The following is a 16438-nucleotide window of genomic DNA, read 5'->3' as shown; positions in this document are numbered from 1 at the left end:
TGTAAACCAAAGTTTATTTTAAATTTAAACTTTGCTTAGCCAGTCCCAATAAGGTAGAAAACAATCACTTGCAAGGGAGACCTGACTAAAACTACAGCACAATAACTGAAGTATGACTATGCTCCAAAAGTTTAAGAAACTTAGGACGCTAATTTCATTTTTTTCCACTGTCAAAACATTACCATTGAAAGAAAACCAAAGAATCCTGCACACTATCCATCACTTGAACTCACAAACACAATGTTTCGGTCCTCAGACCTTCAGGCAAAATTCATATAATCAAACGGTACAGACAGGTTTGGTCTGAGGACTAAAACCTGTTATTAAAATGAGTTCAAGTGATAGACAGTGTGTGGGATTCTTTGGTTTTCTTTTTATGTTTAAGGTTCCCTGTGGAGTTTTTGGCCTCTAGTAGCACTATGGAGAAGTTTTTTTTGAGTGGTTCCCCAAAGAAATGTGGTGAGTAACAGTGAATAAGCATAACTTTTGTTTGTTTACAGGGAAACTCCACAGGGAACCTTTAAGAGTTTTTGATCCCACGTACGTACGTAGACTTTATGGTGTGCAGGAACTTTTTTGTAATTACCATTGAGAAGTTTTCATAAATGTAAAATTGTTTTCCTTTTTCCTGTTATGCACTTCATTGTAAAAAAACATGACTACACTCAAGCTTTTTTACAGCCACCTTTCAAGCAGGGAGTAAGTGTTTAATACTAAAAGGATTTCGGGCAGAGAGCCACTATAAGAATCATTTTGTTTAGATTCATGCTAGTATGCTGCTGAAATAAAGAGCCAGCTCACACAGAAATGACGATGACATTGATTCTTACATAATTTTAAACATGTTCTTGCTATTCTGTAGTCATGATGTAGATTGTGGGCTATAAATAAATGAGTGGAAACTTCTCTCCAAAGGAAGCTTTATCTGATTAAACTCTACGAACACTGTCCACTTAGAGTACAAAGAACAGAATAAAACTCCTCCAATAACATGGTGCCATCTCTATAAGCCTGAGATTAGAGGGCATGCTGTATCTAGTTCCCCGCCAGGAAAATTAGATCACTGACCTGCAGAGCGGATTCACAGTCCTTAGTCCAATAGCCACTTATTATGGCCTGCGATGTTTGGCCTGCCTTTTTTCCAAAAGCTATTGTTTATCATGTCCTGAGCAGACCGATGCATTAGAAGTGTGACTTACTGTGTGTGTGTGTGTGCTTGAACATGTGCTCTCGTACCTCATGTTGGGAGAAGACTGGTGGGTTGTTGTTCTCATCCTGCACCGTCACAACCACAGTGCAGGAACTGTTTAGACCTGCCAGGGACATCATCACAACTTCTGTTAGTGACTCAGGGTCAGCCCATTACATTACACAAATAAAATATGTTGGAACAGCAAGTACCTCATCTTGCCTCCATCACATCCTGATCCATGAGTCATGCGGACCACATCATCTGTCACCCCAGAGGCTAGCATACATACTGTACATCCCCTGGACAATATAGTGTCAACAAAGCTACTGACGCACTAGCTTAAAAAGCTAATAGACAGTTTCAATATGATGGTTTTATGTGTGTACATTATATTCCTTACTGGCACAGTAACACAGCACTTGCTTTCTTTTTTCTCTCTCTTCTCTCTCGGATTTGTTCATTGACTGACATTTGATGGATATAGTGATTGGCCAGTCTTCAATAGGGATGTGCAGAGAGCCCAGTATTTGTATTTGTATCTGTATTTGTTGAGGCAGCAAAATTATTTGTATTTGTATTTGTATTCAAGTAAAAATGGAAAGAGGCTTAAACATCCTGTTTTTATTTTATTACGCTTTCAATTTTAGAAAATCAAAGTGTTACAATAAGTGTTCATGAATAAACTACCTTATGAAGGAGGTCCCCACACTGGATCTCAAACTGGAGTCTCCCAGATCATAGACGACTGCATTGATTACTGAGCTAAAACTTTACTCATCACCTCATGGCAGACAGACCTCTACCTAGTTATACACCCATAACACAGAGACAGTACAGCATGTAATGTGTAGGGAAGAACTTCAAAGGTGATTCTTGCTTTGCACTTTTCATTTATTGCCTATTTTTTACAACCTAACTTTGTGGACAAGGGGAACAACAGGTTACGGAGAGTCCCTTGAGAGCACTTTGGTTGTGTCAGTAGCTCAGCTTTATCTCTGGGGAACACCCCCGACTCTGGGAGTGATGTCCAAATAAAGAAATGTGCGTCATGTAGCAGGCGGATGTGACTCCCCTTGTTGAGACCTGCTGATAGACGTAACAGCAGAGCAGAGGAGATAGACTGAGACAGCGGTGTAACTGACCTGCGCGCTGGTATTTGACATGTTTTTTTTCCCCCGAAAACAAATAATTAAAAAAATAGTATTTGTATTTGTATGAAACAAATATTCATAAAAAACCCACTAATTGTGCTTCACTATCACTAGTTACATAGAGGATAGTGATGAGAATCCTGGTCTGTTAAGTCTATTTTAATGATGCGCTATTTTCATACTTCTTCCACAAATAATCACCTTTGGCATCCTCAGCAGTAATGGTGAGAGTGTACTGTGGTGCTGTGCCCTCCATACTGTCTGCTTGGACTGAGATGACCCCTGAGTCACGGTCCACTCTGAAGAGGGCACGTGGACTCTCTGGGATTTGGCCGACTAGACGGTAGAAGATCCGCACATTGTCTGTCTTGGGATCGTCATTATCGGCTGCCTGCACAGTCAGGATTTCCGTCCCTAGAGAGAGATACACCAGTAAAGTACACTTAAAATAAACCCTCTGAAATGCAAGAGCATCCGAGAGTCAACATTTCTAATTTCTCATTTTCTTACTTTTTCAAACAGCTCTACCTCAGCTTTCAGTTTCTGTAAAACAGCCAAAGAACCTAAAATGTTTTTGCTCTCTGCAACAAGTTGCAGTCACATAGCGCTCTGAATGAGAGAATAAGGGGGAGGAAGGATATAACAATAGCTTTCTCATTTAATCCTCACTCAGTGATTCCATTTAGATTAACAGATTGTCCTCTGTAATTCATTTCCGAGAACCAACTGTTTTAAAGCATCAACAAAAAAGCTTTTATGCCGAGACCTGATATGTCACAACACACCATGAGGTTTTTATGAGCACTGATAGAGTGCGGGTGCCTTCCCCAGTGTTTTGGCAAAAATCCCAATCTGCCTTCACAAAAGGTATCTGGCACTCTCAGCCATTTCATCACTGCAATGTCCCATCCAGCCAGTGTTTCCTCTACCTTATTATTGCTGTTGTAAAACAATATTCCGATTACTGGGCAAATGTTACAAAGGATTACTCAGAGGACTCCTTGTGTTGTTAAATGGTTATCCCTAATTTCAAAAGTAACTACATTTTACAACCATTTACAAGTGGATTTTTACAAGGAAACTTTGATGCATTTATAATATATATATATATATATATATATATATATACTAAATTTAATGGTTCAGGCAGTTATAGATGGTAACCAATTTCTTACAAAAATTATGAATCAGAATATTTATTCACATGTTGGGGGAGCAAAATTGTAACACAAATCAATACATTTCTCACAAATATTTCCTAAATTTTCTTCTCTAAATGCTAAAGATGCAGTTGTCACTTACCTCGAGCAGCCAGTTCCTTGACCACAGTATGGTACTGTGCCTGTGGAAAGGTGGGTCTGTTGTCATTGGCGTCACCAACCATCACTCTCAACTCCACAGGCTTGGCAATCTCTCTGCCATCTGGACGCTCCACCACAATGCTGATCTGGAACTGACAAGGCAAAAAGAGAAGACACTCCAAACAGTTGGACATATCGGGTCATGTTCAAGGTGTTTTCCCCATTTTGGACCTCACATGTAGACCCCATAGAGCAACTGGTAAGCAGTGCAGAATGTTTCCCTTTGTGCCCTTTACCAAATTTATAGGATAGTGAGAGGATCCTGCAAGTGGAGTAAGCTGGTAAACATGGATGGAAGTGCGAAAAAAGCTCCCTGAATCTCTACATCCATCATTCTGCACCTCTGACGGACACAGATGAAGACACACAACTAACAAAGTGAAAAGGCTCTTTCAGCACCATCACTCATGAGGGATACAGACTGATTAATGGAGCTGTATTTGGATATGTTTAGCATTTATTTGCTCTTTAGCACGTCCGCAGATTATCAATCAATTTAGCAGTGATGGTACGTATGCATCTACAACCTTTTACTTCAAACAAAATAGCAAAAATAACTTATATCTTTTCCACCTTTTCCTCTTTTTCCTTACTTCTACTAATGTTATGCACATTTTAAAACTACTAATACATTTAAATGTCCTGTAGTATACAGAAATACAAATGTGATGTTATCTCTTATATAAATTGCCAAACTCTGACCATAAGGCATCAGGCTGATGAAGCATTTTCCCATTAAACGGTCACTAGAGAAGACAGAAAGTGCAATGTGCCAGGAGCATGTGTTTATACACTAGTCATATCCACTAATGTAGCTCAGTCTCTCAGCGTTGTTCTTTGGCCACTTGAGCATTTGTGCCAGAATGTACTGTTCAGTGAGCCATTCAAAGCTCTCAGGAGATTAAGTTGTGTGCAAAACTCAAGAGTAAAATGCAAACACGTGAAGTTTAATTTGTAATCCTACAACACATAATGATCTGTCTGTCTCTCGCCTAAAGTGAACAAGATTTGAAATGAAGCCTTTAACTTTATAATCCTTGTCATAATAAAATAATTCTTTTTTTGTTGCCACAGGGAGGTTCAGGTTTAGATTATTTCCCTAATTACTCCTGTGCAGTTTAAAAATAGACTGTTCCCTGTGGCTTTGTTGCAATAATATGTGCCAAGGCCCTTTTAATTAGAAGATTATTAAGCTATAAATAATAAGACAATTCAAAGAGAAGTTTACTCTTGATGAACAATATGAGAAATTGTTTAGTGGCCTTAAGTGTGTCACATCCTATTGTTCTTTAGCATTTTGATTTAAAAACCTTGGTTATCTGGTTATTGCTGAGAGTTATTAAAAGATAATGAAATGCACTGAAAATTACTTGAAGGGAAAAAAGCAGCACTAGAAATTCTGCAGCATATCACATAGGATTTTGTTGGTTTTAGAAAAGAAGAATCTCATGAGAACCAGAAAATAATGTGCCTTTAAATCAGAGCAACTTAATATAAAGAGTCTATTGCAGCTGTGTTCTTTTACTATCACATGTGAAACAATCACAATAAAGCAGGGATAAACAGAAAAAAAGGTTTGCATACTTCATAAAGGTGCTGTGTAGCACCTACAGCCCTCATGTTTGGACATTTTAAACAGTAATCATAAACTTGAACATTCGTTATTAGGTGCTGGAGATGTTTAGCTTGCAGGTTTACAGACCTGGTCTTGTGTCTCTCTGTCCAGAGGGGCGTTGAGATAAATGACTCCTTCTCTGCTGATGGTGAAAAGCATCTCTGGAAACTCCCCCTCCAGACTGTACTCTGCCTGACTTCCACTCCATTTCACCTACATAAACACACACACACACACACACACATACACACACACACACACAAGAAAAAGTTTAATGAATACAACATCCCACATACCACAGCAAAGTATTGTAAACATGACTAACATGTTGACACCTTGCTTTGTCTGTTTTATAAAATGAATTTAAGTGGTATCTATCTAGGAAAATTATCATGACAGCTATTTAACAAGGCCTGCGTGATGCATAAGTACAAAGCTAAGCTACCATTTGTTTACACGATAAGGAGCCAACCAAATGCGCTGACAATGATGTGGAACAGAGAGCACAGCCAAAACTAACTATGCAGGCTGAGGGGGATTTTCCACTCTGCTTTACAGCCCTTGACAGAGGGCTGTGCAGTGGGGCTGAAAGGGCCCTAGTAGCCATCAAACAGCACCCAACAAGGAGAGGAGCCTGGTCATAGCACAGCTGATGCACACCCAGGGCATGTGTATCTCCTCATCTTACTGTCACACACTTCTCCCTTGTTTTGGAGATGGCTGCCCAAACGCTATGCTTCTGTATACACAAAGCCACTTCACACAGCTGGCTGCCTCTCAGTGTTATGGTGTGTTTCTGGACCTCAGAGCTTTAAAGTGATATGTTTAAAAGGCTGATTAATGATCAGTCACTGCACTATATAAAGTTCTATACAACATATCTATGAGGTCATCTGTTTTGCCTCTGTCAGTATTTGTGGAGCGTGTTCTGTCTCCCCTGAATGGTTTGTGTTTGAGCGCCTTGGTGTCTCTGTGGTGTAAATGACAGAAAACAGTACAATGGAAAGGAAAAACTAATTGATTAATCAACAAATTGTTTCAGCTCTAATAGTTATCAATACACAGTGAACTTTGGCATATTTCACTGTTTGTTAACAACTATTAAAACTGAAACAAATTGTCAATTAACCTATTAGTTGATCGACAGGAAATTAATTTACAACAACTCTCTCAAATGTGAGGATTTGCTTATTTCATTTGTCATATTGATAGTAAACTGAATGTCTTTCAGTTTGGGATTGTTTGCCAAACAAAACAAGGAAATCTAAATATGTCACCTTGGTCTCTGGGTATTTTTCACTATTTTATGATATTTTTGATGAATTAAGAAAATTATCTGAAGATTAATTGATACTGAAAGGCCTTTTGTAGATCTATAAAATATGGATATAACATGATACTGATAATTTTATTGACACAGTAAATATCGGATATCTTGGAGGGGAGTGGAGGCATTTTGATTACAACTAAGATCATCAGTTTTCAAAAGTCATAGACAGAAACAACGCACGATTTTTCTTGTTTGTGGTATAAAACATTAAACTTGCAATCATTTATTTTTGTGGCCACTTGGAGGCAGCAGAAACAAACTGCACAGACAAATCCTTATAAAGTTGTCATTGCAATCTTGTCAGCAAGCAGTTGCCTATTTACACATCCAACAGCAGCGCAACATTACCAATCATTTGTCTCCTTTAAGCTCTGTTTGGTCGCTAACTTTGTCTGTCTGCTGTTTGGTGCTAAGCAGGTAGTGTGTGGTAGGATTTTAGAGGTATCTTGCTAACAAACACTGATGAGAGCAGTAAGACTGAACCAAAACACTAAAATTGTAGGTGTAAAACCATAAAATGCTCTATAGAGTAGGGGGGCAGCTGCAGGCTCAGCTGATAACTCTCTTCGCTGGATTCGCAAGATCATGAGATCACACAAGAATCCATCCTGTCAGGCTTCAAGTTACGCACTTGTGGTCAAACCACTATTGGTTTGGTACAATTGTCATCCTGGAACTACTGGCAGCTACAGGCGTGGTTTAGGTGTAATGACAGCGAGAAGCGATAGCCCATGATAGACGGTAATAGACAGATGGTTCATCCAATCATCTGCCAAGTATTTTTTGAAAGTGCCTGACCTTTTCCAAACAGACTTCTCAGATGGTTCTGTGTAACAAACCATCTGACGTGTCAGGTTAATAATTTTCTGTGGGTTTGTCATTACAAGCATCTGCTTCCACATACACATAGTCATTTGAACCATTGTTGTTCTAAAAATATTGATTATAGTAGCTTTAATGTTGGTGTTATTCTCACTAACGTGAGATCACCTCTGATGACTAATGTTAGCTGAAGCACCATGTTCATACAAATATCATTTGTAATATTGAACACCGATTGTGAGACCATGAAGAAGGTCTAGTGAGGTTCAAACTAATTCAGCAACAAATAATCAGATTTTAGTTAACAGTGAAAACTGACTATTTAATGCAGTTAAGAGCCTTGAATCATTCATTGATAGGCACTGAGGCATCTATTCCACTCCAAAGTCTCAATAGATTGCATTACTGAGTTCAAGTAGTTGTACTGATTGCATTACACAATCAAAGTTTTAGGCAGGCAATCAGAAACACGCAACAGATACCAGATTGAAATTAACCTCCCTAGCCCCAATGACGCAAAAGTACTGATAACAAATGCCTGGATTTCATATTTAAAATTACAGCCAGAGCTTGTTTTGATCTGATTGCAGAATCAGTCAAATTGATCACACAGCAATCTCGGCTTACTTTTATAACTGATTTTTACACAGAAACGGACGATGGCAAAAACTACATAAAGTGCACTATGAGCAGCAGATTGATTTCAGCATCTTTCAAGTCGTTGTCACACAACGGATGGTGTCAGCACAAGTAAAAGTCCAAATTTGTTACAGTTGAGTAGATGTGGACATGACTGCTTCGTTTATCTGGAGACAGTGGGGGGAGGTGAGATCCATAGAGTGGGTCCTTGAACATGACTATCTGTGTGTGTGTCATAACAGCGGTTAGTCCCACCACCTACTGAGCGCAGCAGTACGATCACTCAGCGTGGGAGAAATGAGGCTTCCCCCAAGTAAACACCATGTTAACCTAATCCAGTTTTGTGATTTAGATTCTGGATGGGGATAGCTGGGACACTGTAACTGTTTTTTATGTGGATATTTCAGTGATGGTCTTCATTTCTCATTCTTTTAACACATTTTTCATCAGAATGTAAGCAGATACAGAAGGGGAGTCTGTTCAGTAAAATATTCTCACATAGTACCTTTTACATATAGTGGCACAGATGTTTTTCAAGCTGTGTAAAATAGCACTTATTAGGAATTAAAACTACATGACAGATATAATACATGATAGATTTTATTGCAGATTTGAATTGGCCTTTGAAAATATGACCAAAAAAAAAAGAAAAGAAAAATCAAATGTGCCTACACTTGTGAATCCACACATTTTCAGTGGGTGGAAGGGGCTGTTAGAACAGGAGAGATGAGAGGCTGAGGGCGAGTGAGGGGGAGGTGGGAGAAAACAGGAGGAGGGGGAGGTATTGTAATGTACCTACTGGACACAGTGACTCTCAGAACCTGCACAATGCATTTAATTCAGCATCGGAATTATCACCGCAAGCCTCTTTTGTTTCCACAATTCTCAGAAGTGAATGAATAAAATGTTTTTTTCCCACACAGGCGTACTGTAGCTACACTGGTCCAATGAAATAATGGCCGTGCATCATACAGATGTCTTTTGAAGATTTATTTTATCTCTGTCTCTCTTTCGTCACCAGACACCGTGAAAAATACAAGAAAATAACTGACATAAAAAGTTTAAAATATACATCTCTCAGTCATTTTTTAAAGTCTCTCAAGCTAGTGTCCATGAATATTCAGGCCCAAATACGTAAGCACAACAGAAATGTGATGAAATCAAATAAAATTACTGAAAACATGTTACTTTGTCCATGTAAAGGCACATCAACACACATTATACTATCTGGGACCATGTGCAGAATAAGGTCATTTGGGGGTCTTTCGTCTGCATCCATGTTGACTCTGACGCACAATGCCATGGTCATGCCCTTAACTAAACTCTGGTCATGTGACCCGTTACACTCTAAATTACAATAAAACCTTATTTAAAGAGCACTAAATTTTTTCAACCAAACATTATTTTAAGGTGGTATATTTTAGACTTTTTTTTTTTTATCAATGTTTCCCTTTTAACATCTTATTTATACTATTACTAATTTTTTAATGGTTGTATGAACTCAAATAACCATGAATTTATGACATATGAAATAAGCATCTCAGTGAAACAGACAGTTACATGTACATTTGTAAAGGTTTCCTCACAAAGGATATGTGCCACTGCTAGCTGATTTTTTTTCAAGTGTTACAAATCCTCTGAGGGCTTTTGAGTTATTTATAGCCATAGCTGATATGGCTAATATTAACAGCCAAAAGACAAGGGACAGACACAGTGATATGTTACGAGAACCTGAGGTGACAACTTTGAACAGAATTTAAATGTTATAGTACTGCAACAATGCAGGACAGTTCATTCCTACAAAAGTTAAAACTGTCTCTTTTAAATAGAACTTAACGAGATAGTTGATTGATGATCAGATATCATCAGGTGACACATTTTTGAGTTTTTTACTATATGCCGCGGTGAAACATTCTGATGGTATCAGTACTGCCAACCATTTCCACTATTTCCATTACCGTGATTATCGTCATTTTCAGAGGACATTGTGAACATAGAGCAGTGCTTCTGCCTTCATTAGCAGTTTGATTTTGTTAGCCACAAGGAAGGAGCTTTCTAATGGTCAGACAGGCAGAATAACTACTGCACAGAAAACCAGGCTCCTGTCTGTCAAGCTCTAACGATTCTGGTCATGACTTCCTGTATTAACATTAGTCGTCAAGCCACTGAAGCATGGCTAGCTTACAAATGTTTAGTTGTAACGTTCTGTGAGAAAGAGCCGCATTTTACCTGACTGGCAGACGTGCATCGAGATCACACACGTTACACATTACAGTCGAAACTGTTTTTGATGTGATTTCTTAAAGACTCCAACAAAGCTGCAATATACACACTGTGAAGTTATTTAACTGTACTTTAGAACTAATAGTAGGATCGATCGATTAAATGATTAATCATTTCAGCTCGAATGGAATGATGTACTGCCACAGCAGACATGGTTACATAATTGTTCAAATATTTTTCAAAATAAACAAGAACAACTGTCTATGGAGTTAGTCATGATTTGCCTCTAGATGACATCACTACAGACTGTTTCAATGCTGACCAACATGAGGACCAACATTAAAAAAGTATAGTATGAGTTATGCAATATGATTAAAATAACATATTTGAAGTCTTTCTTGGGTTGGATTCTGCCTTTAAGCTGCTGGGTTTGTATAATACCCCTCAGAGTGGTGGTGGTGGTGATGGTGAAGGGTGGGTGGGAGAGTGAGTGATTATGGGAGTTAAAGTGACTCAGTCAGGAGGTAGCCGGAAAGGATCCATGGCATTTGAACAGCATCAATAATTCAGTATTTGGTCACTTAGGATGACCCAAGAGACTCTAAAAACAGCAACTGGCAATACGATGCCACTTTACTCTGTCCAGGTTATTGACTGTTTGTTTCATAGTAATATGATATCACAGTTGTAACTGCATTAACAATAAAGTCAGCACTTAGTCCGAGTTGTTTGTGTGAATTATAGTAAAAATCGAATAAGTAAAAGTGTTTTTATTGCTGATGGGTAGATGGGTTAAAGTGTTTGACTGAGTACATGTTGATGAGGGTTTTGCCACCTCACCTGTGAGATGGGGATGGGGTACGGGCCTGGGAGGTTCTCCTGTAGTCGCACAGGGTCAGGTGATGCCCAGGTGTTTCCAGTCACCTCAACGGTGACAATGCCAGTGGTGAAGAAAGCGTTAGCCTTTCCAGCCATGTCTTTCACCATCACTGAGAGTTTATAGCGGCCACACATCTCTGGGTCCAGAGTAGAGGCTCCTGGTGGTCACATTGGAATAGATGATATAAGGACATATTTCAACATCATTTTTTTCAATCTCATTTCAAACTTACAGTAACCTCTTTATACAGTCATTCATATATTTTAGTCTGTTTCATGACAAGATACTGTATGTGTTCAACGTCCTATATAAGGAAAAGGCCACACAAAAGAAAATAAATGTAAAGAGATACAAAAATAGTGAAACATGAAGGCTTATGGAAACACAGAAAGTTTTAGCTGACTATATTTTACCTCAAATGACTGAAACATTAAACAGATCCCATGCTAAATTTAGAATACTTTCCTTATCTTACTTACTTACTCATCTAACTTATTAATTTTCATTTTCTTACTGAGATGGCAGGGAAATAAGATTAGCAAACCAGTATAAAGGTTATCACAACCATCTGTTAGTAGAAAATCAAGGAGGTCATTTTCGATTTTCTCTGCTATTATGAAGCTGTGTGGAAACCAGCAGCAGCAGTGTGGGCCGGAAGGGACTGGCAAGCGTGAAAGTCATCCAGCTCCTGCCAAGCCGTAACAAGGGGCAGTGTGAAAGCTCTGGAAATAGCATCAGCATACAGGACTTCACTGCATGTGTGTGAGGATGTATGTGTACTGTATATGTAAGTCTATTTGACTCAAAAAGGAATTTTTGGCCAATATATTTGCATCACTTCATATTTTCTAACATTAATATTAACAGTAGCTCTGAACCAACCCGAACCACCAGATAAATGCTAGTTTTTCTCTGAAATGTCTATTTCTTGTCTTTCATGTATAAGTGAGCCTTTTCGTTCATTGTTTCATTCAATCAATTCATTACATTTTCTCCCATTTCATTCCTATTTTAAAAACTGCAATAAGTAGTAGGCTTCTGGCAAGTATTAGAGCTCCTCTTCACACACTCAAAAACTTTATTCAAACCAGAGATTGTTTCCATATTAGCAATGACATCATAATTAAAGCCCAACCAATACTGGACTTTTGAGGCTGATAAAGATCAATATTTTAGAGTTTCTAAATCCAGTGACAATACATATCGTCCCAGACATTATACAGATGAAAAACAAAATTGTCAGTGCTCTCTGGTAGACAAACTATGTATAAGACTTAATTTAAACTACTTCAAACACCTATTTGGCATTTCTGTTCCATAACCATGTGAACTGTGTGAACACTGCAAGCACACAAAATTAGAAATGAGAAAGTATTCTCGAGCATATGAAAAAGATAGACCTCTGAAGTGGCATGTTTACCCTAAACTGGGGTACACTTTGTGCCCTAGTATCTGTAAACAAGTATACACTGAAAAAGGAGTGCTGCCCAGTAGCTGACCTCACTGAAAAAAAAACATGCATCCAAAAATTTCCCTGTGGGGACCAACAAAGTATGATATTAACTTGATACTTTTCCTTCAGTCTCTTGTCAGGACTGACCTTCCTCAGTGAGGGAAACCTCTCCAGTGATGGAGTCGATGAAGAACATTTGACTGGAGGGAATCCTGGGTGTCTGTTCCATCAGACTGAAACGCAGCTCAGCGTGGGCGGTGTTGCGGTCATCACGGTCCAGCGCCTCCACCTGCATGAACGGGATCCCTGAGAGACACGGGTGGCGCAATGTCAAAAAAGTTACCCTCTGTGTCACAACCGTTTCGCCACACCACAAACTCATAGCACATTACCTTTCTGAATGTATACAAAAAGGGATAAAACATGGATTGTACCAATCAGGATGTTTCAATCAAAACCAAAGACATATATGTGTCTGGTTTTGTATATAGGTATAAGGATATTGGTACCCAAGTTAAAAGATAATACAGCTGCAAAAAGCCTGTTTTGCACATACATGACAATGTGCAATAATATCACCAGCCTTCATTGTGGGCAATTTAGAATAAAAAAAAAAAACAACATAAGAAGCTGCCCATAACAGAGTATGTACCATCATGACTTTTTGGTGATAAAAAGCCACACATGCAGTAGAATGAGCTAGGATTTTTGGAGAGGTTCTGCAGCCTCAGTTTTCATGTTTTACTGACAATGGTTTTATTGCTCATCTCTTCCAAGAACAGAGCGTTAATTAATTAACATAAAATACATTTGGATATTGTATCTGAGCTGATGTGATAGCTGAGCCCTGTGACAGTTTGCAGAAAAGTATTTTTTAGTGTAATCAAATCATTAATTCTATTAAAACTGAGGATAAGAGTAAATGGCAGTTTCCAGGGATACATTAGGCATGTTCTCCGTTGTTTAAAACTGAATGAGTATTTGTATTTCATTTGGCAGAATTGACAAATGTGACCCAGACTGAATAAGGTTGTGCAACATGGTGACATCAGAGCTTAAGCTTCTCGTGCCTTTGAGAAGCCCGAGCTGCACGCTGCCTCTCATGCTCTCCTCAATGAATGTGGGCACATTGTCGTTCTTGTCGATGACAAACACTTCGATAGTGAAGCTCTGATGGTGTACAGATGTTCTGTAGGACACCTGCAGTACACACACAAACACACAAACATATTCTGTAAGCATTTTTGAATTACACGCTGGCACACAGTCATACTAATTCTACTGAGTGATGAATTCTTCATACATTATTAAGCATACAGTAAGCACATAAATCTCATGATTAAAATAGGAAAGAATATCCAAAACCTGATTATGGTTTTTGTAATTTATGTGAATTTTATGCTGCTTATCTATCCTAAATTAAAGAATTTGTGACTGCTATTCATGAAAATGCCATGACGAATATATGATATGATGAATACCTGCAGAGAGTAAGACGGCTGCTTCTCTCGGTCCAGTGGTTTTAGGGCATACAGAAACTGAGCGTCGACTCCAAATATCCCCTCATCATCCCCCTCTACCACCACGTCACTGTAATTACCTGGCAGGCTGTGGAGCTGTGCAGCAGAGTAAAATTCATAAAACATCAGGTTGTGTTCCTGTTTAAAAGCACGCTATATGCAGAAACAATAAAAGTGCAGGACTGGACGGGAAGGGTAGCAAATAGGGTAGTTACTGCAGCCACTAGTGATTTGATTTGAATTTGTGTTATGTGTGGTCAAATGTTGACTTATAAGAGATTCAATAATATAAAACCCATAGAATCTGCAGCTGTTTTCCACTTGCCCCCCCCCCAAAAAAAATAATATTAATATAATAATATTTTTTCTTACTGTCAATAAGTCCCATGAAAACACCAAAACCAACAATATCTTGAGTCTACTAGGAAGTAATACATTTAGCCAGAGCCCGGTGTAGTGTATTCCTCTGTGCCATAGATCCCCATTGTTGTCCAAAGACTATTAAAAATGCATCAACGCATCATATTGCTCAAAACTACAGTACCTATTTTAGGAAATTACTGAGAAGAAAATAAAATTATTTATTTGTGACCTGTTTTCAAAGGTTTAAATCTCTAGTAGGAATGAATGGGCTTGGGGCTACAGACTGGGGAGGGAGGTTGGAAAGTATTGACAGATGACTAATGCATTGTTGGTTTTGGTCTTTAAATGGAATTTGTTGACAATAAGAAAATACAGAGTACGGCCTGCTTTATCCATTAAATTTTCTTTTTGCCAACATCCTACCATTCAACTTGTTTGATGACCCAATTATTGTGGAAAAGAATAATGCAACACTGTAATACTTTGCAGAAAGGTTCAGCCTGATCAGTTGGTACAGATGTTTGAAATTCACTAAAAAGGTCCTCTCAAAGCAAAAACATCAGTCATTAAAATTGATCTCTCTTATACCAGGTCATGAGGTGACATTTTAAGTGCTTTTATACTTCGTAAGGTTTGCAAAATGGATCATTCAAAAAGTTAGAATACAAGAACTGACAAGTGTTGCCCCTTCTAATGTACAGACCATCATGAAGAGCTTTTACCTCGAACGAATCCGGAGCAATTATTATGTCCTTTCCATTTATAACACAAAGTGGGGTTATTATCCAACTCCTCCATTCTGACCATTAACATGCTATTTAAAGAGTGTTAATGACACTGAGTCTCAGCGCAAAGAGTGAAAATATGACTGTGTTTCATTCAAGATGTGGTGACGTCACAATGAAACCAATTAAAGTGCCAGCTACTCATGCTGTTGAATTATCCAGAGGATGTCTGAGTGACACACATGAACAAAACACCCCGCCTGCCACCCAGCTGGACTGAATGCAGAGGCTGGGTATGACGCCTGAAAAACATTGTGAACACTCCAATTATAGTCTACTGATGATGACAGCATGTTCATACATCTTTAACCTTGAGTGCAGATGGGGGAGAAAAGAGACTAACCTAACCTTTGGTTTCTGCAATGATTTTTTTTTACCGCATTCCTCATAACTAAAAGACAAACAAGCTCATAAGGTTGGCAGGAGACTTTTGCATTTACCTGGGTTAATCTTGAAGAAATGTAGTGATTTGATGTTGAGGCTTTGAGTGCATTAAATCTGATCAAATATTGAGAGATCATTCTCTATGAGCAGGTATTGGAACATTTCTTTTCCAGTTGTGATTAATGCTTGTTGGCCATACAGGGTTAATGTTACTGCCATCCTTCATCTCAAATTACTATGTTTATGAATATGAGATATGAGAATAAAAACTGCCCTAAATATTGTACACTTTTGCTGATTTTCCACTTGAATTCATTTACTGCAATGTCATATGTTCACATTTGTAATATATTCAGATGGTAAGATTATGAAAATAATGAGATTTATACATCTATTTTGTTTTCTATGAAGGCTGTGAACAAAAGTAGAACTTTTCTTTGTAGAATAAGTTAAAAAAGGAACTGCCTTACCTTGGCTAAGTACCATGGGAAAATACCATCGTAGTTTTCTGGGACACCTATTTTAACATTTGCCCCAGAGCATGGTGCAAATGTGTTAAGTATCACCAACTGTGAAACAAGACATCAACCTCATCTTAGTGACTTTGTTCATGCAGCATTTTGCTATTATAACAATTCAAGTGCAGGTTAATCAAATCTTACTGTGAGAGCAATGATGAGCATGGGTATAGCCCTTCTTTCAGCCATGAGTCCCTGTGAA

At 38.4% G+C, this 16438-nt stretch overlaps 1 protein-coding gene across 1 annotated transcript in view; it reads right to left on the bottom strand.

Moving 5' to 3' along the window:
• The window catches only part of cdh16 (cadherin 16, KSP-cadherin), a 29214-nt gene that overhangs the window by 12209 nt on the left and 567 nt on the right, over positions 1–16438 (bottom strand). Inside the window, exons 2-11 of the mRNA XM_067586794.1 lie at positions 16381–16431; positions 16189–16287; positions 14148–14282; positions 13737–13866; positions 12814–12972; positions 11174–11370; positions 5407–5532; positions 3646–3796; positions 2545–2757; positions 1237–1313 (exon numbers count right to left, since the gene is read on the bottom strand). Of these exons, the coding sequence (XP_067442895.1) occupies positions 1237–1313; positions 2545–2757; positions 3646–3796; positions 5407–5532; positions 11174–11370; positions 12814–12972; positions 13737–13866; positions 14148–14282; positions 16189–16287; positions 16381–16425 (1332 nt within the window). The 5' untranslated portion in view covers positions 16426–16431. The remainder of the gene's footprint in view (positions 1–1236; positions 1314–2544; positions 2758–3645; positions 3797–5406; positions 5533–11173; positions 11371–12813; positions 12973–13736; positions 13867–14147; positions 14283–16188; positions 16288–16380; positions 16432–16438) is intronic.

This window comes from Thunnus thynnus, chromosome 1 (assembly GCF_963924715.1).
Source record: "Thunnus thynnus chromosome 1, fThuThy2.1, whole genome shotgun sequence".
NCBI classification, from domain to species: Eukaryota; Metazoa; Chordata; class Actinopteri; order Scombriformes; family Scombridae; genus Thunnus; species Thunnus thynnus.
The sequence above is the reverse complement of the archived record's forward strand: the minus strand, read 5'-3'. Positions and strand labels throughout refer to the sequence as shown.